Source organism: Chelmon rostratus, chromosome 4 (genome assembly GCF_017976325.1).
Source record: "Chelmon rostratus isolate fCheRos1 chromosome 4, fCheRos1.pri, whole genome shotgun sequence".
Taxonomy (NCBI): domain Eukaryota; kingdom Metazoa; phylum Chordata; class Actinopteri; order Chaetodontiformes; family Chaetodontidae; genus Chelmon; species Chelmon rostratus.
This window is the reverse complement of record NC_055661.1, coordinates 4,648,930-4,671,729: the sequence shown is the minus strand read 5'-3', so window position 1 is coordinate 4,671,729 and position 22,800 is coordinate 4,648,930. Positions and strand designations below refer to the sequence as shown.

The window sequence follows — 22,800 nt, the reverse complement described above, 5'->3', positions numbered from 1 at the left end:
TGCAGACAGCTGATCTGAGGCTCAACCAGGGCTTTGAAGGTGCAGCTTCATCATCTACCAAGCAGGAAGCTGAAGCAGAAGACAGTGACGGGAACACTGAGGGGGACTGCATTTATAAAGCCCATCCTCCCTCTCAGCGTGCTCAAAAAAGACAGCAGTGTTCCACTGTCTTTTCTCTTAAAAAACTAAAAAGGTTAGAAAGTTGGGATGTCGGGGGGTATAAGAGGAGAGCAGAGGTGTAATTCTATTTGATGAAATTATGGAGCGCTCCAGTGACGTATGAACATGCGAGCACAACCACGGTTACGTTGTGGCTTATTTCGTGGGTTATGTAACCACTGTTCCTGTGATCAATCAAGTCAACTATACACACCACCGAACGTTAGTGAATAGTTTTTCTCACGGTGAATATGTTAGGCAGCAGTCAGACAAACATCCAGCAGCTCTCATATTGGGCAATACCATGGTTGTAGTAGGTTGCAGGCGGGCACAGAGTTCTGCAGGAAGGAGTTCCAAAACCTGTTGTTGCACTTCTGGTTCCCTTGTCTCCTCAGTCGGTTTTCTGAACTGGTTTGTGGTGCTTTAAATAAGGTCTGTGGTTGACACAAGCTTTAGAGATTTTCACATTTGGTTCTACGCCATAACATGTGTCAGTATCCGACTCGTGAATTTGAATCGTGAAAGTGTCTAAAAGAGAGGACAGAGGTTGTTGGGGACATTGAATGTCATCACATTGACCATCCACTCTTACCCTTGTAGGTAACGTTACAGCTATGATCAGATCATGACATATGGCGTAGAAAAAGTCCTGCACTCGCAGCACCAGGTACAGACGGGCACACGGAAAGAATGCAGCTGTGCAGATACGAGGAACAATTTAAAATGAAAACATTCGGCAGCAGTTAAAAATAATTCAACAAGGGTTGAAGCACAACAGCCTGGGTCCATGTGCAACAGATGCAACAACATCTTTATTGTAATCATATGATAGCATATGGCTGTGACAGTCATGATTCTCATGGAGTGGAGAGGAGAGGGGGCCAAAAAAAGCCTTTCTATTAATGGCAGAAATGGAACGTTTTATGAATCTTACTGAAAATGGACTTTGGAGCAGCAGAATGGAGATGTCCATAAAAGCTTTAATACATGTTTATGAAAAGGAAAGAGGCTGAAGAAAGGGACCCATTCAGAAATAAAGATTTACACACACACACACACACACACACACACGCACGCACACACACACAATCAGTAAAGCCTTTCCTGTTTACAGCAAGATGTTTAACTGAACAACACATTTAAAAAAAAAATAAAAATTTTGTCTCAGAACTGAATAGATTTATCAGATCTGTGCTGATGACCGGCTCAGCGAAAAGACGTCACTGTGACGTCCAGTTCATCAAGACTGATGGCATCTGTCCCCCCTCCCATACAGCCAGGATGAATGTGAGATGGATGACAAGGACACACAAAGCAGAATAACACGTGCTTCTAGGGATCAGCAGAGGAGCGAGTGTCGTGGATTAGTGTTATATGAGTGTCTATTTTAACGTGAATGAGACCCCCTGTCTGTAAGCCTGCAGCTGAAGTCCACATCCGTGACTCAGTCTGGGGACGTTGCCATTACATGGTCAGTATCTTAAACCCTCAGGATGCGTCATACTGAAATGCGACTCCATTGATTTTTGATTATGCTTTTATTTCCTCATTTGTGCATTATTTTGATGGTCTCCTAATGGGGATACATCAATAAGGGATTTTAGGGTTTTAGACTTTAGATTACTGTTAAAGCTTTTATAGTATTTGTGTTTTTATGTTTACGGACTGAAGTTGCATTTTGCAAAGAACTAATTGCTGGTTTAGAAAAGCAGGACATAAATGCACTAATAATTTTCATTATTTAATCTATATCTATAACCGGATTAGTGCATCACTGTATCAGGGACAGCATGACAAACTGACTGTCTGCATGTTCAGTGAAAATGATCTTTCTCTCCAGAGGAGCGAGGCTGGAAATGTCACGTTGACTTGTGATGTGGAAAAGGTCTGCTGCGTTTGGCTCTGTGTGTTTTATCATGCAGACATTATCTTCTTTCAACAAACCCAGGAGTAGTTCAACAATGCTGCTCAGACAAGCGCAACTGTTCCCTTTATGTAAACACACATTTAAGATTGATATTTTTTTTGCATAATGATGAATATGCCTGAAAATGCTGAGCATGTTGGGTTAAAAGGACGCTGCTTTGTTGAGTTGCAGGGCCGTATATTAAGACGAGGCTGCTCTGCTCACTGTAACCGGCTGTGCCCTCGGGTATATAAAAGAACCCAACTCATCACAGTGCATAGCACAGCACAGCACTCCTAACTAGTGTAGAGGTCGTCCACAGAGCTGATCACAGCGAGACGAAGGGGAAACGCCGTGGACAGCAGGATCAAAAGCATCCGGAACAAAGACAAATATCCACTAAGGCATCGTTTGAAAAAAGATGAGACAGGAAGAGTGAGAGCTGAGGAGACTTACACTATAATGTAAAAAACCTTTGCAGTGCATTCAGATCACGTGAGGTTGTAGTGCATGCGATGCTGGACTGATCAAGATGAGGTTGGCGTGACACTGACGCGCACTTCAAAGCCGACAAAACAGCGTCCTGTTGTACCGTAAGTGTAACAGACGTTTCTGATCCCAGCAAGGTTGAGGACCTGACTGTATGCCTTTGAAGTGAGCTAAACAGTTCATTTCCACCTTGTTTTATGTTTCATATGAACAGCACTAAGTTTAGCAAGGAAATGTGTCTCTGCAGCAGCTGAAAAGACTGCCCTAATGTCAGTGAGCAGCAGTGGATGTAGGATTTGATGTGTTTGAGGACACAGTTTATGAGGACATAAAGACAGGTGATGAGAGGAGCTTACTGTTTATCATCATGTGAGAGGGATCAAGCTGGCGAGAACACAAATTGGCATTTTGGTTATATTACAAAATTGTTATTGGGACCTGATGGAGTCCAGACACTGTTCAGACTGAGCGCAGAGCAGTTTGAGAGGCAGTGTGACTGCAAAAGATGCATGGATGTTGCATTCAAATTGAGAAGAAAGAGACTGGAGGTACTTTACAGAGTGGGTCAGTCAGAGTCTGAGCTGCCACACAAACACAGAGATGAGATTTACCTGAAAATGGCAGCACTGGTTATTATTTCAAATATTTAAAATTACTTGTTTATTTTTCACTGTCAGGTGACTTTTTGTGGTCCTTTCATAAGACCCTGACAAACCATTTTGTCATTTAGATTACAGAACTTGACACTCATGGTTTTATAAAAATGCTTTGGATTGTACTCTTGGTTTGTTAAGCTTCAGCTGAAAGGCTTCTCCCCAGTTTTTAGTTACCCTGTCCCTTCATGCTCCTCAGCACCCAGTGAAGAGCTATTTTGAGAAGGAATTGGTACATGGGGTGAGTTCATGCTATCAAACCCTAGTGATGCTAGTGCAGCAGTGTGATCCCTTACTGGCGTCCAAACCGCAACTACTGAGAATTGTTTTCATTGGAATATATGTGAGTAGGAGGTACATATTCAGGATTATTCACCCTTAGAAATAGGCAAGATGATGGCTAATGAATTAACAGATATGTAAATCCTGTCCTACAGAATTGTCCAAAGTGGACATAATTCAGGAGACTGGGCTAAAAGTCTGACTCAACCAAGCAACCAAACATTATGTACCTAACTCATAGAAAGCTATATCTATTCAGGAGAGTTTGTCTCTAAAGCACAATTTATAGGATAAAGAAACAAGTGTGTAACTGCCTCTCTGATGCATTTTAGAATTTGTTTCCAACAACAGCCAGAGATCCTCATTGCTCTGCTTGCCACAGTATTCACTGTGATGGTTTTATCCAGGTTTAAGCAGCATCACGAGTTAACAAAAGCCAACATCTTTGTTTGTGTTCTCAATAGTCAACTGTCCAAGAGAATACACCTCACTCTCAGAGGCTACTCCTCACACACACACACACACACACACACACACACACACGTCACCTGCTGCCAGAGAGTCGTTTCACTCTGCCATTAAACCAACATGACATTTTCCTGTTCCGCAAACCCCACGCTCACACTGATCTTTTATTCATGAACACCATTTATTTCAACCTTTTTAAAATGATTGTGTTAAAAGTCTTGATGTTTCGTGTTCCCATCACTTTACTTTTTTTAGTGCATTGATCTGAACTTCTTTCCTATGAATATCATCTTTAGACTGTGTGCTACTGTGCACAGACAGAGATGCTAAATGAGAACATATTTCCTGCTGCTTAGGCACCTATTAAGTCTGCATTTTTAAGTTGCAGGTAACTTTAAGACGTCCAGTTAATTTACGTCTTCGATACACTCAACCATTGACTGAAAGGTCCAGTCTGTAGGATTTCTAGTGGCGGGGATGCAGTTTGCAACCGACTGAATACCCCTTGCCTCACCCTTCCCTTTCCAAGCAAGTAGGAGAACACATGGTGGCTGCAAAACTTGCTAAAATGTGGAAGACGCTCTCTAAAGCCAACCTTTGATTTGTCCCTTCTGAGCTACTGTAGAAACATGGTAATGCAACATGACGGACTCTGTGGGAGACGATCTGCTCCCTCTGTAGATATAAAAAGCTCATTCTGCGATCACAAAAATACAGGTATTCTTATTTACAGGTGATTATACATATAATGAAAACATAACTATGAATATATTCAGTTTCTGCCAATAGACCCCCCTAAATCCTCCACACTGGACCTTTAACAAGCCTCAGACTTTTAGGGAACTGGAATGTATACAGCTGTGTATCATTCGCATATTTAAATGGTTTCATAGTGCGTCTGTGGGTGACGTAGGCCAAGCATGCACAACCTGAATGACAGGGGACCAAAAATTGATCCCTGGGGAACACCACATGAAGCGAAGTGCAAGGTGAATCAGAAACACTCTCTTTACGCTACTCATTCATTCACATTTCTCTTCCCTCTTCTCCAGCATTCTTCACAATCAGCTGACTGTGGACATTACTCTTTCACTTAAACTAACCAGATTTGGCCACAATCTCAATTAGCCAGTCATACCATTGCTGTACATCTTCAAATCTGTTGCACCTCTGTTGCTTTCATTTTAGCGTGAATCGCTGCGTATGTCGAATATTCACATTACCTTTTCATCATCACGCACACCTTCAGTCCCGGGAAAATACTTCAACCTCTGCATCATCATCAGCGTCCTTCACTGCCAGGCCTTGTGTGCAGCCTGCCACTGCATTCACCAGCACTTCACATCCAAGGCCCTCATCACTCTCTGGTCTCTGCTGCCACACACATGGGAATCCTCATGAGGCAAAAAAACCTGCTTGTCTCATGTGAAAAGAATATGTCATGTGCTTCTTTGGACACTAAAATACGGGCCAAACTTGCTGGAGTTTCCCAAACTATGTCCATTACCTGTTCTGATCTTTGTCGGCCATATACAAGCTTTTGGTCATTGCTGGATATATAGGTATATGTAGTGTGGAGTCAGTGCTGACAAGTTTGCAGATTATGCCGGCCTGTCACTCAAACAGCACTTGCATAACAGTATGGTTGGAAGCATGTTGCCTGCTGTGTTGAACTTCATTATTTCAGAAATTGTGTGGGGTGTGCCAATCAAAAGGTCTCTGTCTCTTGCTTAGTGTGAAGCTAGCGTTGACCATTAGCCATTAGTGTTTCAATGTGCTGATGGCTGCTTGTTTTTTTTTCCAATTCAGTCTGTTTCAGTTCAATTCAAAGGGGCTCTATTAGCATAGAGACCAGCTGTTTACATTGCCATATATTTACACTTGCACTTAAAAATATAAATACAAGTTAGAACCATATTAACACTGCAGCATTTCTTTTTTTATAAAAGAATCAAAGACATTTGTTGTGTGTATTTGTACAGTAAGTATGTCTATGTACAGAGATGAGCACAGTGGAAATGGTCAGTGCAGGGAAACACAGGTGATTGACAGGCTTCATGGAGGCTGTGCTCCATTGGACGCCCTTTTCCGGTCACAAATCTTGCTGGACGTTGCTGTATATTAGATATGGAAGTTCTTGGTTGTTAACCATGTTTTCAAAGTCTGTTTGGGTGGTTGGAATCCGTGGGTAGTATCTGTCTCTGATGTCTTGGTACAGTTGGCAGGCGGTTAAAGAAGTGCAGCTCGCTTTCCACCTCCTGCTGTGTGCAGTGGGCGCACAGTCTTTATTCTCTTCACGGCGAGGCTGTGCTCACTAAGTCTGTGCCCGGTCAAGGATTTCCTTATTTGGATGGTTCACAGCGGTCAGATAATCTGCCACTGAGTATTCTTTGTTCAGGGCTAAATAGTAGTGCAGTTTGCTCTGGGGATTGGTTGATTCTTTCAGGTGTGTCTTTTCTTTTGTATTCTTATAATTTGGTTTAGTCTAATGGGGTTTCTGTCTGGGGACTCCAACCAGGTGGCTGAGGAGGCTCCACTCCCAGGTCTCTCTGTAAGTGAGGGCTTTATTATGGAGCATGTCAGGGTCCCTTTCTGTTAGGTCTTTTCTCTCTTTGTTTTTTTGTAGGGTTCCAACCCCCCTCCCCAATGTCTGACTGAAGAGGTTTCTAGATTTATGATTCATTTACTGCTAGAAAAAAAATGCATCCTACATCATCCACTTAAGTTGAAATATAACTTAAGAGAATTAGTAAAAAAATAAATAAATACAAGGATGCAATGGAAAGAGAGAACAGGTGACAGTTTCTTTTCCGTCCTTCACCAACATTGTTTCTATTATTAATAATCTTTCTGAAAAATGACTGCTGCCTGATTAATTTCCGAGTTAAAGCTAAATACTTTTCCTTTGCAGATATCAAGATGTTTCTACAGTGCTACACAATACTAACATGCACCCTTTCATGATATACTGTTGTATTGTATTTATGCTATAAAGAAAGTCCCTCACAGAATTTGTTCAAATTGTCACCAACTTCTGGAGTGTTGTGACAGACCTTTGGCTACATCAGGAAGATATCTCATGTTGAAGAATAAATAAGCGATCTGATGATGCAACATCTAGCCCAGGCAGTTTGCTGGATTTGAGTCCAAATAACGACTCTGGTTATAAGTGGGCACAGCTGCATGCTGAGAGAATCACAAACGTGTGATCACATTCAAAGTACAGCTGATGAATAAAGCTACACTCGTACTTTCTGTGTACAGAAACATTAAATATTCCTCTTTGTTTTAGCCTTTTGGTGGTTTTCTCACATGAATTTGTCTCCAAAAGCTGCTTCTATATAAAGAAATGTCCCCCCTGCTCTTTTAGTAAAAACTCACATGATTTCTGTTGGACTTCTTTATTCATTATGTTCTTTGTACTGTATATCTGAGCCAGTAGCAAGAAACATGCAGTATATTGCCAATGGGAAAAGCCACTCTTTGTCAATCTGTTTCTAAATATCTTCGGAGCCATTTGGTGCAGTTTTCCCAACATTGCCATTTATAGAACCGTTATCCCAAATATCACAGCAGTTGGGACTCAAAAGAGAATTTCATATCAAAAGCAACATATAATCTCTCCTCAAGAAAAATTAGAATTTCAAATAATCAACATTTAAAATAACCTGAACAAATTTTACAAAAATATATAAAGTTATTGGTCCAGCAACAATCCTACACTGTCATGAGTCAGAAAGCGGTGAGCTTACTGAGCACATTAACAAAAGTACTGTGTGGTGGTATTTAAATTACAACAGGCCACCCTGAAATCAAAACTTATCTGCAAAATTCTGCAAAACTTATTCACTCACAATCTAAAAATTGTAAATATACCTTTTAAAGATAATCATCAAACACAAAGAGGAAACAACAAAATTTTAATATTACAGTGCAACATGTCATTCTTCTTTGTCAACACATGCTGATGCATGTTCTTTTCTTTATAGTGCAAAATTAGCAAGCAAGCAATGTCAGTTTGTACTTACTTATATATATTTATACATATATAAAAATAACAAACCAATCTGGCAAAAAGGAAATTACATGAACTGCAAAAGGAACAATATTTTTGTCCAGCTGACATATTGTACAGCAATCTGTGGATCCACCTCAGCGATAGAGACACATGCTGGGGCTCTGATACAGGTACATGTAGGCGTCACAAAAGAGACGTTTGGCCACACCTTCCATGTCTCGGGGCACCTGATTGGCCAGCTCCGCTGGAGACATTTTCAGGTACATGCTGACCTCAGGGCAGGCGTGAACCTCCGGGATGTTGAAACCGTCGCTCTCTCCTGAAAACAACGCACAGCTGAGCCAGAGTACATATGTACAAATGATGCGTGCACTGAGACAAAGCAGAAAGAAAGAGCACCCACCTTGTCTGTCTGCCATGCTGTCAAAGAAGATCCAGTCTTGGCTGTTTGGCCCGTATTTGATGAAGGACACGTAGTGGCTGGTCTCGATGCAGAGCACAGCGAACAGCTCCAGCTTTTCTCTGGTCAGAGTGTGAGGCATCCCGCGACCCAGGTAACCCTTTGGGATGTCCAGAGGAGCTCTGTGATGGGACCGCCGTTGAGGATGAGCGTGCACCTGGAAAAAACACGTCGTATGGGCTGAAACTGATGATGTTTGTTGTTTTCACAACATTATTAAGATAATTTTTGCTATTTTCTAATTAATAAATTACTTAAACATTACTTGATTATTAAAATGGTTGTCAATTAATTTTCTGTCTATTGCCAGCACTACATACAACATCCAGCAATTTATCAATAGAGGGGTTGGCTGTGATGTCACTATAGGCAAAGGTTTCTCTCAGTCAGCATCTGCTCTTGTGATGTTGTGTGGAAAAAAAAAGGAAGAAACACTTTCTACACAAACATATTTAGCTACAGGAACAGATTCACCAAGACTTTAGCCACAGCTTTTCATAGACTGCTCGAGGCTACAAGCTGTGAAGCTAAGTGAAGTAACACTTCTTCAATGAAACATGTAACACAATCAAAATATCTTTATATCTGTGATGGCAGGATTATCACCTGGAACACCAGCGATTCTGACCAGGATACATCCTCAGATATTTGACTAATGTTTTTGTTCACTGGAGTGTTGCTTCAGATAGCTTTTACTATCTAAAACATAAATTCTACCCCTTAATAGCAGCCAGAGCTGGTAAAGTAGTGAGGAGGTGGGTTGTTGCATGTGAAAAGGTGACATCAATCCATGCCCTCTACACTCAACAAGCCTTTAATTCATGCTAAAGGCAGACAGAATGACTCTGGTGTGCAGACAGTGATATTAACGGCACCTGAGTTGAGCACGTCTTGCAGAAGATTTTGAATCCCGTATGGCTGAAAAGAGGATCTTTAAAACAGTCGGTGCACTCCTCCTGTGCCAGTTTCCCACACAGCATGCACTGCTGGGGACCTGAAACACACACTGCATGTTGTATTCACTGTGTCCATTTGTGTTAAATCATATCAGTCCACGTGTGTTGCCTGTGTTTCTGTTTAACAGTACCTTCAGAGAGGAGGTCAGTGATGTCAAGCTCCAGAGAGGGAACGATCCTGTCGAACATCTTGAATTTCTTCCCAAAACGGGGCATCTGGAGGATGAGGCAGGATGGCACCTGCAATTATAAGAAAATGAAATAAGAAAACACAAAAATGAACTCATTTCAGGAGGTGAGGAGATCTGCTGAGAAAGCTGTCCAACAGAGCCATCTACTGGAAAATCAACCTGAGAGGTGGAAATCATCAGATAAAAACATTTCCTGAGCAAAAAGATGAAGAAAACAAGTTTTCTATGGGTTGACATAGCAGCATAAACATTAGTGATAAGCCGAAGAATATGCTGAAATACACTGAAACAAATAGCTGGTTTATTCATTTATATCATTATAATTACTCATAGTATGAATATCAACTCTACAAGCCATCCAGTAAGCCTACCCACCTGAGCTACTACTACTGCTGTTGGGTAAAAAAAAAAATATAGTAATATAGTACGTTCATTTATTGACGACAATAACTAATCAATAGGGACAGAGTGAAAATAATAACTACAAGTTTAATTAACTTTCAGCTAAACCTGTTAAAAAGAGAAATTGTGAAAATGAACTTTTTGTAGAGCATCATGCTAAAGCTAATCACTAAAGTCACTAGCACTGCAGTATATGAAGAGTGTAACAAAAATCAGTGTGATGTCACCTCTGCCAGCTTGAGTCCTGCACTGTGGAAAGAATGTTCCAGCAGCTGCTGGACTGTAGGCAGCACCAGGCTGTGATTCTGGTCCAAGAAGATCTGATAGCAGTAGCTCTCCTGCACTTTACCGCCCGCTGAGCTAAATGGGAGAGGGAGAGAAATTAGTGCAACTTTCTCCAAACGTTTACTGTGTTCAAGGTGTGCATGGAGTGGGAAATATTTTTTAGCTGTAGTGTTGTAACTGTACAGTTTGAGGAGAGGGTCCAGTGCCAGGATGTGGTGCATGATGATGGTAAGGAACTCCTCTGGATCTGAAAGACAACAGGCCAATGAACAGCCACTCCAAACCAAAGAGCAAATCAGCTGTTTCAAAGCTTCCAGATCCAACTGACCCTTCTCATCTGTGGTGAAGGAGTGACTGTAGCCGTGTTTCTGCAGCTGCTGCCGGAGCTTCATGATGTGTCTCCCTTCTACAAAACCTTTACTGCAAAGGGACAGAACATTTCCACATCATTAAACAACCACAAAAATAATTCAGTGTCTTGCAAAATATATAAAAGCACACACCTGCGGAGGGGATTAACAATCTCATGCAGCAATGTGTTTTGAATTGGGGCATCTTGAGGATCTGTCGTTTTAAACAGCATGGAGTCCAACACAGAGGAGCAGGCAAACAAGCTGTAAGCAGACACAGACGATATGCAAATTTTTCATTTGGTTTCCCACACTGCGAGGAGCCGGTTTTTGACTCCTTTCAGTATGCTGTAAAAAATACACTTACAGAGATGCGAAACTAGCTTGAGAATGCTAAGTAAACAAAGGCCTCGGTGCATTCATTATAGGGGTGCTCAGCATTGTAAAATGTACAATTAACAGCTAAAAGACGCCCAAAGCCTTCATGAGCTATGTTGTGGAAAAAAATGTGACTCAGATTTTAAAATCGAACACAAATTCAGTGAAACAGAAGACGTGAATTTGGTTGTGTCTTGTGCTAAAAAGTGCTTCACTCTGATGAATCCTTGAATGCAACACCAAGGCGAGTTTTGAAAATGGGCCTTGCTTAACTACTGCATTACCAATGACTATAGTATAACTTCTAAAAAAATAGAATTCAGAGATAGGAAGCAAGTTTCTAGTCTCTGCAAGCTGAATTCCATAGCATACAGAATGTCAGTAGTCTAAAAAAATGTGAATTGGACAATTCACAATACAATAATATAAAGCTCATATGATTTGTACAGTTAATGGGATAAAAACCAGCTGAACTTCCTATGATCATTTATTGTCATATGTTCATCCTCCTGACCTGAAGAGGGCAGCATCCATGTAGCAGGAGTTGCAGTGGCCTTGGATCCCCCTCATTCGTCCAATCAAAATCTGGTTAACCTGCTCCGCGCTGATAGGAGGAACAGTCTCCAGCTTCCCTGAGTTGTGCTCTGTCTCGCTCTCTAAGGTAACACACACACACACACACACACACACACATACTTCATTATGTATGTAAACAAGTAAAACCAGAACACTTTACACAATCTGCATGTCCGGCCGGTGATGACTGCTGATGCAGTGTCGCCCCCTGCTGGTCAGATGACTGAACCAGTTGGCAAAAGCAGCATTCTGCTTGGAGTGGGATCCTCATTAGAGCAAACAACAAACATTTAAAATGTGAAATCTGTACTTTATACTGCATTGATAAAAGTATGTGGGCACCCTGTCTACTCACTTATGCTAAGTGTATTTTTGGTCTGAGGCTGTTTTCATGCTATGTCCCTCAGTGTTTCCAGCTTAGTGTTAATAGTTGGTGTTTGTCCCTTTTCAGTTTCAACATGACAGTGACCCTGTGCACACAGCCAGCTCCACTAAAACATGGTTCACCAAGTCTGGTGTGGGAAGAACTTGACTGGCCTGCACAGAGAGAGGAAGTAATACGATATATCCCCATATCAGTATTTTGTGCCACCCCTACCATATTGTGCATTTCCCTTTAAGCAATGTATATGTTTCTCCTACGTTCCAAAATGAATAAAAACATCAGTGTATGTCAACTTCTTTTTTCCTGCACTGGTTCCAAAACTATAGCACAAGTATAAAACATCTGTCATCATCTCTAAAAACAACCAGAAGAAGTGCAAATCATCACTTAAACAGGCAACGACTGGCAAAGACAATAATGCTGCAAACAGGGCGATGCTTCAAATGAGCGGGACAAACCTCAGTGAATTTATGTCATCGTATGTACAATATTATTTTTATTAAATTCAAGTTGATTATACAGTATAAATCTGAGTGTTTTTGTTCTCTTAGAACGCAACGAGTGTCTATGAGCTGACATCGGTTTATCAAAGGAATCATTATATAAGTGTCGTCTCCTCAGCACCAGCAACGGAACAAGAGCTGCTTTAGCCGAGGGAAATCCCTTTTTCAATTGGAATTAGACCGATAAATTTTCCAGCTCATTTTGCCCTTATTTTTATTTGCCAGTGTTTCATTTGTTTCTCATCACAATAAGTAATCCTTAATTTAAGATGACACAAGTGACTATCCAGATACTAAGGTTAAGCTAACGTATGCCAGGTAAGGAAAAGGTGAGACATTTAAAACATTTATATCAAAGTTATGCATCAGTAAAATACAGAAGAGTTTATAGCTTCATTTGGACTGTTAATGTCTCTTTTATAAACGTGTAGTCGTAAGTCATGTATTTTCACTTGTACAAAACTGTAAGAATAGTTTATCAGAAGTCACCCTGCTGCCTACAGCACCCTGTGCTCACTGTGCTGACTGCCCACTCTATAAAAAATGTCCTGATAGGAACATATGGGTATGTGAGTTGACGAAAAAGAGTTGATCAATCTTGTACTGACCCGTGTCTTCCTGTTTTGGCATCGTCTCGCTGTGATTGGCTGATGTGCTCTGAAACCGGGAGTCAGGACGGCAGGAGCTAAGCTTCACAAACAGAGCTCTCTTGGGGGGACAAACGAAGAAGCGCTCAGTTTTGAAGGTACCATCGCTCACTCCTTTGTCCTCCTCCTGGAAATCGATATACACAGAAGAAGAGCATGACTGCATCCAAGATGAAATGAGAGGAAAAGAAGAACATGGAAAGCAACACTGGAACTACTCCAAACAAAGACCTGTAACAGGAAGTGAATAAGCACTAGACCTATTATTTTGCTCTGTTCCCATAATTGTACATATTACACATTTCAATTAGACTTTCATCTGCACAATAACATGTCAGTAGAAATATTACCAGCTCTAGTCCAGCCATGATTTCCTGTCGATCGGGTAGAGTGCCGATCCAGCGGATGATTCCATATGAATTGCCTGAACCCAAAGTCACCTCTACCAGAGAGTTCACACTCAGATCCATGTACAGATAGTCAGTGTTTTGCTCCTCCAGGGCTGTATCAATGTCCATGCTCTCGGGCTCTGCGGTGAAGAACATATTCGGGTGAGACTTATTACAATGTGGGAAATGACTTCATACTTCATCATGTAAAGAGCTGCTCAAACCTGCAGGCACTTCCCCTTTAGCAACCAACTGTATCGGAACTTCAATTTCACCCCCTCTCTTTCCATTCTCATCTGTGTCCTGAAAACACCAACAAAGACAAACGATGGAATGTCCCGTAAACTGTGACTCTGTACCAAAGGAGGAGCATAGGAACTGCCATGATGGATGTGAGTATAATACTAAACATTTCCTTAAATGCGATGCATACAAAGGATGGCGGAGCAGTGGCAGTAACAGGTATCTGCTAGTCTGAGCCACAGAAGAGGTTCACCAGAGTAATTGTAAGTATAAATATCTTACATTTGAACACTTTATGGCCTTTTTAAGATGAATCACAACAAAATATAGAAAATGTCAATTTTTTATCATTGAATAAATTAAGAAGCCTGCATTTAAACATAATTTAGATGAGCAAAGAACCCTATTTAACTCTTTTGAGTCCATTTGTAGCATTTTTCTTTCTTTTACATTTCTTTGGGCCACCCAAGCAAAGAGGTGAAATATTACTCACCGTGGAAATCCGAACAATATGTTGTCCATCCTTTTCTTGCACATCCACCACCATTCCATGGCGACATTTGTCACTGATGAAGAAAGTGACTCTGTCGCCTGAGATTAGCTCCTCTGTTTCTAGCTGTGGGGACGGCTCAGAGATGGGGGGCGATACTGGGCTGGGAACTGACGGCCTGAGTCTGGAGAATGGGGCAAAAATGCCACAATCTTTCGCACAGGAGAAGAAAGCATTATACCGGTAGGACCCATTAGTATTCCCTTTCCCCCTGTCTGCTCCCTGGGGGGAGAGAAACATAGCAGAACCCCTCAGTTAATGTCATTTACACTCTCAATTCAATATCTCTGTAAATTAACTTAGATTTTACCTTCAGTTATATAAAAAAGGCTTGTATCTAAAGGTTCAGTTCACCCAAATGACAAAAAATGTACTTATTTTTCAAATATAAACACATTAAATAGTGTGTACTGAGTGGCACATGCTAAAGCTGAAAGAAAAACTATGCACTGGAGGTAGTGTTTTGAAATATGGCATGTCTGTACTGTTGTTTATTGTTACTTATACATGAGATATATCTGTGATAAGCTATTTTGGGTCAATAAATGGAGGTAATCATAGCTCCAAACAAATACAATTAAATGTGGTGTTCAAAATTTTGTTTTGAAGATGCAGTTTTCCTTGGTGCGCTGTTCCACTGAACTACTTTATACTAAAGAAATAGTCCCTATGAAAAGCAACATTACCCTGAACAATAGGAACTTTTTTGTCTGCTTCTGGAAAGAAATGTTGAATGTTTGAGATGTAATTTGTCAGTGATGTGAGCGCCGCAAAGCGAACGTACACAGCGAGCAGTTCCAGTGAAAACTGTTCCCAGCCTCACAGTCCCTGTGGATTATACACTACAAGTGTATAATCACCTTCACTGTGTTTGGATGATCGTTTTCCAACACCCACCTGCAGTTCAACGCCAAAGAACGTTCCTGTCAAGGGACAGGAAATTGTTGGCTCTGTCAGTTTTCCAATGTAGCGAATGATGCCTCTCAGTTTCTGTCCTCCTTCATCCACAGTCACTGCAGTGCCCTTGGTGAGTCGCAGAGCTGCTCGCAGAGCATCTTTGTCTCTGGACCACCTCAGCCTCTCTGCGTCCTCAGGCACGGCCAGCAGCAGCTCAGCCTCCTCTGCACTCAGCTCCTCCATGCTACTCACCTCTATGTTGTAATCTAACGAGGTATATGAGCCCACGAAGAAGACGGGCAACTTTGTGGGAGAATGACATCTTTGCAGTTCTCCTCTGTGCGTCTTTTTACTGATGTAGCATATGCGGCCAGCATTGATGTGCAGCTGGTATTCAGGTTTTCTTGTTATGATGAAGTACAGGTTGTCTGCCGACGTCATGTTGCCGAGACCAGGAGATGTGACAGGATACTGTGCGGAAACACACAAACACACACACACACACACACACACACACACACACACAGTGTACATACAGAGGAGTTACTACAATAACAATAAGCCTGTTAGCAGCTAAGCTCAAACTAGCTACAACACTGAGCACGCGAACCGTCGTTGAACGGTCGTTAGACTCAAATCATAGCAAACCTTCAATGTAACGTCAGTGGAACAACTGGAGTCCAGATTGTTTTCCGTACTTTCTCAAGCTTTCGTGACAAAGTTAGCATCAGTTAGCGTTACCTTAAGTTGTTGAGCAACTTTAAAGTTTGCTTTCTGTTCTTACCTTTACTCTTTTTGGTATTAATCCAAACCAGCCGCCTTAAGTTTCACTTCCCCTTTCTTTTCATTTCAGAGCGGCGTCATCGGCATTTCACACTCCTCTGACTGACACGTAAACAACTTATTGGCAATAATATATCTCTTCCAATGAGTGAATGAATAAATGTTATGAAGCTCGAGTTTTTTTTTTGTTTTGTTTTTTGTTTTGCTGCTTTCAATCATTTGACAGCTAGCAGCAAGTCATTCGAAACACGGTAGGAAAGAGGTCCCTCAATTCAGTCTTACAGACAACCAACAGGAGGATTTAGTCACGTGGTAACGTCCGTCTGTTTAAATCTTCAGTCAAAGGCTGATAAGGAGCAAAACACGCTCTGTGTGAAACTTAAGAGACTTGAGCTGGTATCCAAAGAAAATACCAAAAAACAACAACTGAGTGTTTTGACTGTGTGTAGACAGCTACTGCACTGGTGGAAAATAGCAACCTTATTTCTGTTAGTGGGATTAAAAATGTTTATTGTAAAGAAACGTTAAAACTAAGATAAAATACAATTTTTAATAAAAATGACTTGCTATGAATTCGGTTATGGTATAGATAAGCCTGAGCTGAATAATTATAATTAAAATAATTTAAATGATCGATTATTGTCTACTTAACAATATCTTATTTATGTGACTAATGATGAACATTTTGAATCTTCATACGATCCTACACATTAATCCTGTCAAATAAATTGCAAGAAAATTTTGCACCACATGGCAGTCGTCTCTTAAATTAAAGCCTGTAAGGCAAAACTGAGGCTATAATCGCTTATTCTATTGTGTATACCGCGTTCTGTGATTGGACAATATGAAATGCATCATCTTCAACGACCTTGTCGCGATTTGATGACGAAACGGTTAAGCGTAAACATGGAGGAGAGAGAAGCGCTGAAGAGGCAAATTGAACATCTACAAAGTAAATTTCCTTTGTTTATGGTCGACAGTTTGTTTGATAGCAGTCGGGTTCGAAAACAACGTTTAATTGTTGTATTTTTTAAATTGGGAGCAGTCGTGTGGATGTGGGGACCGCGTTTTTAAGTATTTAAAAACAAACGTTAACCGTTAGCTTTGCCTCCAGCTCCAACTCCCCACTCGACGAGGAAGAGACGCTGTTGCTTTTATCTACATTCCATATATTGCATGTGGAGACAACGTTAATTAATATATTGTATATTCAGTTTTCATTTGAAGTAAATAACTAATTGGCTGTTAATGCTGTCAACAGGTTAATAGTTCAGCCTTGTTTCACTCTCCCCTTCCACAACACAGCTGGAGAGCAAGCAAGCTTAACTAGCGTCAGCTAATTGTTTTCTAACAGGATATGCTACATTTTGTTCAAAAATGTCGATAGCTGATTAAAAGATCTCTTGAACGTATCGGTTTGTGCCACCTCTGTGGAGATAGCACTTCCAACCTGTTGTAAGCAAATTAAACGCGCTGTGTAGAGTAGTGATCCAAACGTTAGCTCCTTCTAGTGAGCCAGATCACTTGGCTCAGCTCAGCAGTAGTGAACATTTTATTCATATTGAACTATGTTAGCGACTGGTGAAACACAAGAGTCTTACCATGCCTGTCTCTAAATATTATTCCCAAAGTGACATGTGTCTGGATCGTGTTTAACAGATGCATTATTGGATCGTCCTATTACTCTGTCTTCTGCATGCCTAAATACCACTAAAGGAAAGAGAGAAATATGTCTTCTTGGGTAGAATAACTGTTTTGCATGGCTTGATATTATTGTCAATCAGTCTGGAAGTGATTGTACAATTAAATAATTTCTTTTGTCAAATTCCCAGCACTCATCAATAATCATAAGAGCATCCATGGCGACACCCCATATGCAAGAGTTGTGCAGAGGCAGCCAGAAGCTCCAACATCAGCCAGAGGTCGCAGCACATCTGTCATCCATCCTCACAGCTCCAGAGGGAGACCATATGCTCCTCACACCCATGGAAGTTGGAGGAAAACGTACTCACTGAGAAACAAGAACCCCCAGCCCTCTGCTGGACATCCCCCAGCTTCACCCTCCTCCTCTGTTCATCAGTCTAGTTCCCACAGTACGTTTCACAGCACCTCACTGCCCGGCCACAGCAGAGGAGAAGAGAGTGTTAGAGTCAAAACTGCCACTTTATCGTCAGGGATCTCTCAACAGAAGAGAGAAGGACAAACAAACATCACAGGGGTTAGGGGAGTCGCAACAGAGGAGAAAAACACAGACGCTCTGAGAAAAACAGGGGCAGCTGTGTCTCAGCGTGGAGATGGAACAGGAGGTTCAAGCTCAACGGGCACTAGTATGCAACATGAAACGCCTCACAGACAGAATCAAGAATTTCAGCAGATGGCTCAAAGGAGGCATGGAGACCTGCCAGAAAAGAAAGTCAGTGGTTCTTCAGAAGTGCCCTCTTCTGTCAAAGCCAACACCTCAACCAGTTTACAGGGCAGCTCTCACGCACAGACCAAACCTTCCCCGACAAGCAAAACCAGCACTGAGGGTAAACGGGCTATTGATACAACAACTGCAGCTATTCTCCCGACTGGCAATACGTCTCACACAAGCCAGGGCCAAAACAGTACACCTTTTTTGAAAAAATCCAAGTTCACTTGGGTAAAGAGCCAGAATGTGGGAGGGGCGGAGCCCAAACAAGCTAGCTCCTCACCCACAGGTAAAGCTGCAACTGTTGCTCCAACGTCAATCTCAAAAGTTGCCAGCGGAAGCTCCCCCTTATTCCCAGTCACTAAGAGAAACCCTGCCAAGAAGTTACCTCGAAAGCTGAGCCTGGTCACTGTAGCCCCCAAGACCTCCAAGTACAAATGGGTGTCCTCCTCTGCTGGAGCCCAAGCTAAACTATCTCGAAAATCACTGTCGCCCAAAGCCTTGACTCCTTCCCAGAGAGCTCTGGAGAAGGGAGAGGCCACCAAGAAACTCAGAGCAGTCTCTGCTCCCTCCGCTAAGATAAAAAAGGGAATTGCAGGGGCCTCTACCAACTCCTCACTGGGTAGCCGTTACCGCTGGAAGGCTGGAGGTCAGAGTACCTCGGCAGCAGTGGCAGGAGGAGCAGCAGTGGCCCGTCGCAGATCTGCCTTCCACTGGACGTCAGAAAAAAGCAACAAAGGAGTGAAGGGAGGACTTGTTGGTTCCCCCTCTGTAACCCATCATACCTCCCTTATGCCGTCCTCCTCCCCTGGTGGGTTCAAGCTCCGCAGCACGATGAAAATCATTAGGAAGTCTGCTAGTAGGTAAGTAATGGAAGCTTGCACATAATCTGTGCCTTCATTTTGTTCAAGGTTTATTTCTGCTCCGAGATCTTCTCTAATTCTGTTCAGTTTGTTTCATTTAACTGTCTTGCCAGAAGGTGGCAGCAAAGTATGGCAGACTGTTGTATATACACAAAGTAAACAGATGTTTCTCAGTATCGTTTGCTTTAAAGCAGCCTGTAGTGTATTACTGATTACACGGTTCTCTTTCGCCCTTTGTCCTGTCACCACAGTGGAGCCGGGTCAGAGAAGGTGACCGGCCCATCAGCAGTAAGGTACTCCCCACGCGGCCGCATGCACACCCTGACCAGGAGTCCCATTGGAGTTAGGAGGGCTCCCTCCAGGGAGCTTGTGTCTTTTGGTAGACACAAGTTGAGGAGGCTACCCCCTAGCTTCTCAAGGACAAGTAAGGAGCACACACTACAGACCAACAGTACAAGATTGTTGTTGTTAAGTATTGTTCAGGTTCAGTTTCATTCATTTTCATTTACTATGCAGACTTTTTCTGTTGTGAGTTTTGCCATGACTAATTTCTCTGATGAGCTGTCAACCAAATGCTCATCCATAGAAAATAACATAACATGGTTAAAAGGGAACGTATCTACTCTGGTTAGTTATGGTACAGCTGTGTTCTCTGTGAGTTTATAGTATAAATGCTGACTCTGCACCAGCGACAGCCTTGGGTGGAGACATTATGTTTTTGGCTTATCCATTTGTCCTTTTTTGTGAACATGACATCTCAGTAACACCTCATGGGAATTTCCTCAGATTTGGCACAAACGTTCATTTGGATTCAAGGATGAAGTGTTTAGAATTTGGTGGTCAAAGGTCGCTGTGATTCACTGGAATCACACACGTCAATATAACGAGAACTTCCATTTTACCACAAAATGCAGTTAATAACTTTTATTCAATTCCTTCAAAGTGTTCAGACATGGGTGTAAACTGCATTTTGTCTGCTTAGTGGAGGCATACAACCGCAAGGTGGTAATTCTGGTTGCTTCACCCTTTTATGATTACCTCTACCCCATTCACAAGCATGTGGATTTCAGTAACCATACAGTAAGGCTATCAGCAGCTCAACTTTGCAGCTACTGTAAATTTAATTTCTGGCCCAAGACTTAAATAAGAACTGCACCCTATGGCCATTTGGTGGTGCTATGACAACTTGTTTTAGCCAATAACTCACCAACTGTCCATCAAGCATTCAAAAACCTAAACAGTTCGCAAGTCCTGCAGGATCTCCTGACATTTCCACCAAACTGGAATTAGTTACAATTAGTATATTGGTGTATTAATAGTTCGTATTCGCAATGAGTCATATTCTTTTGAATTTCAGTGGTTAAGCTTATTCTGCAAAACTGGCAGGTTTATACTTTCTGTAATTGCACAAAATCATTGATTTGACTTGTGTTTTGTGTGATGCTATTTATATCTCTCTACTGTTTCACATGTCCACTTTGACTAGACTGACCCCAACAACTATGGCACGAATCCAGTTTAAGTGATGCTGTCTTCTGTTTCTGTATGTTCACTGTGTTTTATTCATCAAAGTCAGTTCAGAAGATTTCAAACACGCAGTTAGTAGCTGATGTGCCATCAGAGATCATTCAAAGAGTTTTCGGAGGAATACTTTCATCCTGATTGTGGTTTTATATCCAGTAACATGCTAATAGTTTGAGTGGATTCTCACTTGCTTGTTTGGTTCTTAGTTGGTTGCATTTTGTTAACCTAAATTTCTTTCTACTTTGGTACCGTGTCTCACTTTAGTATTTGTTTAAGTCCTACACCACCTGTGCCCAAGTGGCATCAGACTACCAACAACTACTACTACTACCATGCAGTATGTGCTGCTGTACATGCCAGTCATCAAGTACATTGCTTTTGCAGTTAGTTCACAAGTTGTGCTTGTAGGAAACAATGTAGTACATGTGCTGATGGTTCAAGCTGAGATTTTGAAATGATCCCGCCAATGTTTTTTAAGGTCTGTTTTTATCTCTGTAAAGATTCATTTTAATTACTCCAAACAACACACTCAAACCTCCTTTTTCCCCGTGCATACTGCTTTTTTTCTTGAATTTACTTTTTTCCCGTTCATTTTTCCAACGTGTACACGCTACATACTCAAAACCTGCTTCCAAGTGCTATGTGGTATGGAATGGGTGAAAGTGAATGGCACTTGACCGCAGCTGTTACCGCCATGTCCAGCAGAGGGCAGCAGCTCATATCCATGTCGTCCTTGTCCAGGCTTTGTGTTCCTGGCTGTCACTGGAGAGGCTTACAGGCAGACTATAAGAGGAGGAGGGGGGAGGTTAATTGATTGCCCAATTCAGCCGTGATGGCGAACAAGTGCCGATAGCGGGTAATTTGCGGAGGTGGAGGCAGGCAGCGCTGCTGCTATCAAGCCCTGGCACCGCTCTCCCTCCAGTAGATAAAAAGGAGCTAATGCATAATTATCCTTTTGCAAATTGGATTGTTTTAACGAACTGTAGAATATAGGCCTAACCTGATGGAAAGCAATCATTGTTTTTACAGCTCCCTCCCTCCCTCTCTCACCCCCTCCCTCCCTCCCCTTGCCCCTCCAACCCTCCGGTCATTCTGTGTGTACCCTACACGCCTCATGCCCATCTTGGTGTAATCTCCCATACTCAATGGAGTCAGAAGACATTAGAAAAGCCATCACTATTAACATTAGGCTTTATTCGTCCCTATGGCTCTGCGTCTATCAGTCTGCTTCTCTTTTTCTGACTCTTAAACTTCATGTGTACTTTCCCACACCTACTACATCCTTCCCCCCTTCCTTTCCTCTTCATCATTTCTCCATGTATTTTATGTCATGCGAAGAACCTGAATGGCCTTACAGCAGGAACACATGCATCTCTAATTAAAGATGGGGATTCGGAATCAGAGACACAGGAAAGGTGGAGCAGGGGTGAATGAAGAGGAAGATGGAGTGAGGAAAGCTGCCCGTAGCCGTCTGTGCCTCCGATAAGAGCTGCTAATAAAGAGCAAATTGAATTACTAATGATGGGAAGCAGAGTCCCTATAGATGAGCCCGTTAAAAACCAACCTTATGACCACTCACACATGCATGATAATACACCCACAAACAATGCGTCTTAATTTCCTCCTCAATGGCCGGCCTTAGCCTCTCGTCTCCGTGTTAGGGACGGGTGTTTTCTGGGGTGCTCTGTTATCTGTGCTTTAATTTAAAGAGGGCATAAACCTAAGTAAGCAGTTAAGGGCTGCAGTGAATTGAGAGGTGTGTGTGCTTGTGTGTGTGTGTGAGAATGTATATATCTAAATGTGTATGCGTGCCCGGAGACAGCCATGTAGCCCAGATAATCTAATAAAGCAGATAAATGTCAGGAACGGACAGAACACAGAGAGGAAGAGTGCTGAGCCGTGCGGCTTCAGGCCCCATGTGACAGGCTTCTGGAGCGTTTTAGGTCTCTATCTCACTCCGGTTTCTTTCCTCCCTCACCATCTCTCATCCAGTCTCGCTCAGTCTCTTTCCTCTCTGTAGCTGTCTTGGCTGC

General features: G+C 42.0%; 2 protein-coding genes across 4 annotated transcripts in view; one reads left to right on the top strand and one right to left on the bottom strand.

Annotated features, from left to right (window-relative positions):
• Positions 1-7,860: 7,860 nt before the first annotated feature.
• On the bottom strand, positions 7,861-16,206 carry cyldl (cylindromatosis (turban tumor syndrome), like). Of its 2 annotated transcripts, none has more exons than XM_041935024.1 (15): positions 15,972-16,206; positions 15,188-15,658; positions 14,234-14,512; positions 13,722-13,800; positions 13,459-13,637; positions 13,070-13,235; positions 11,512-11,653; positions 10,773-10,883; positions 10,598-10,689; positions 10,453-10,516; positions 10,212-10,344; positions 9,523-9,631; positions 9,311-9,429; positions 8,379-8,592; positions 7,861-8,294 (listed from the first exon to the last, which is right to left on the bottom strand). In XM_041935024.1, exons 2-15 carry the CDS (start codon positions 15,626-15,628, stop codon positions 8,110-8,112), a joined length of 2,313 nt encoding a protein of 770 aa, XP_041790958.1. In that variant the 5' UTR covers positions 15,629-15,658; positions 15,972-16,206; the 3' UTR covers positions 7,861-8,109. The 2 variants fall into 2 exon arrangements, with proteins under 2 accessions (XP_041790958.1, XP_041790959.1); XM_041935025.1 differs by lacking the exon at positions 15,972-16,206 and adding an exon at positions 15,836-15,970.
• A 667-nt stretch (positions 16,207-16,873) lies between these two features.
• zc3h3 (zinc finger CCCH-type containing 3) overlaps positions 16,874-22,800 on the top strand; it is a 57,485-nt gene continuing 51,558 nt past the window's right edge. For both annotated transcript variants that reach the window (XM_041935604.1, XM_041935603.1), the window contains exons 1-3: positions 16,874-16,922; positions 17,803-19,243; positions 19,495-19,667. In XM_041935604.1, coding sequence (XP_041791538.1) covers positions 16,877-16,922; positions 17,803-19,243; positions 19,495-19,667 — 1,660 coding nt within the window. In that variant the 5' untranslated portion in view covers positions 16,874-16,876. The remainder of the gene's footprint in view (positions 16,923-17,802; positions 19,244-19,494; positions 19,668-22,800) is intronic.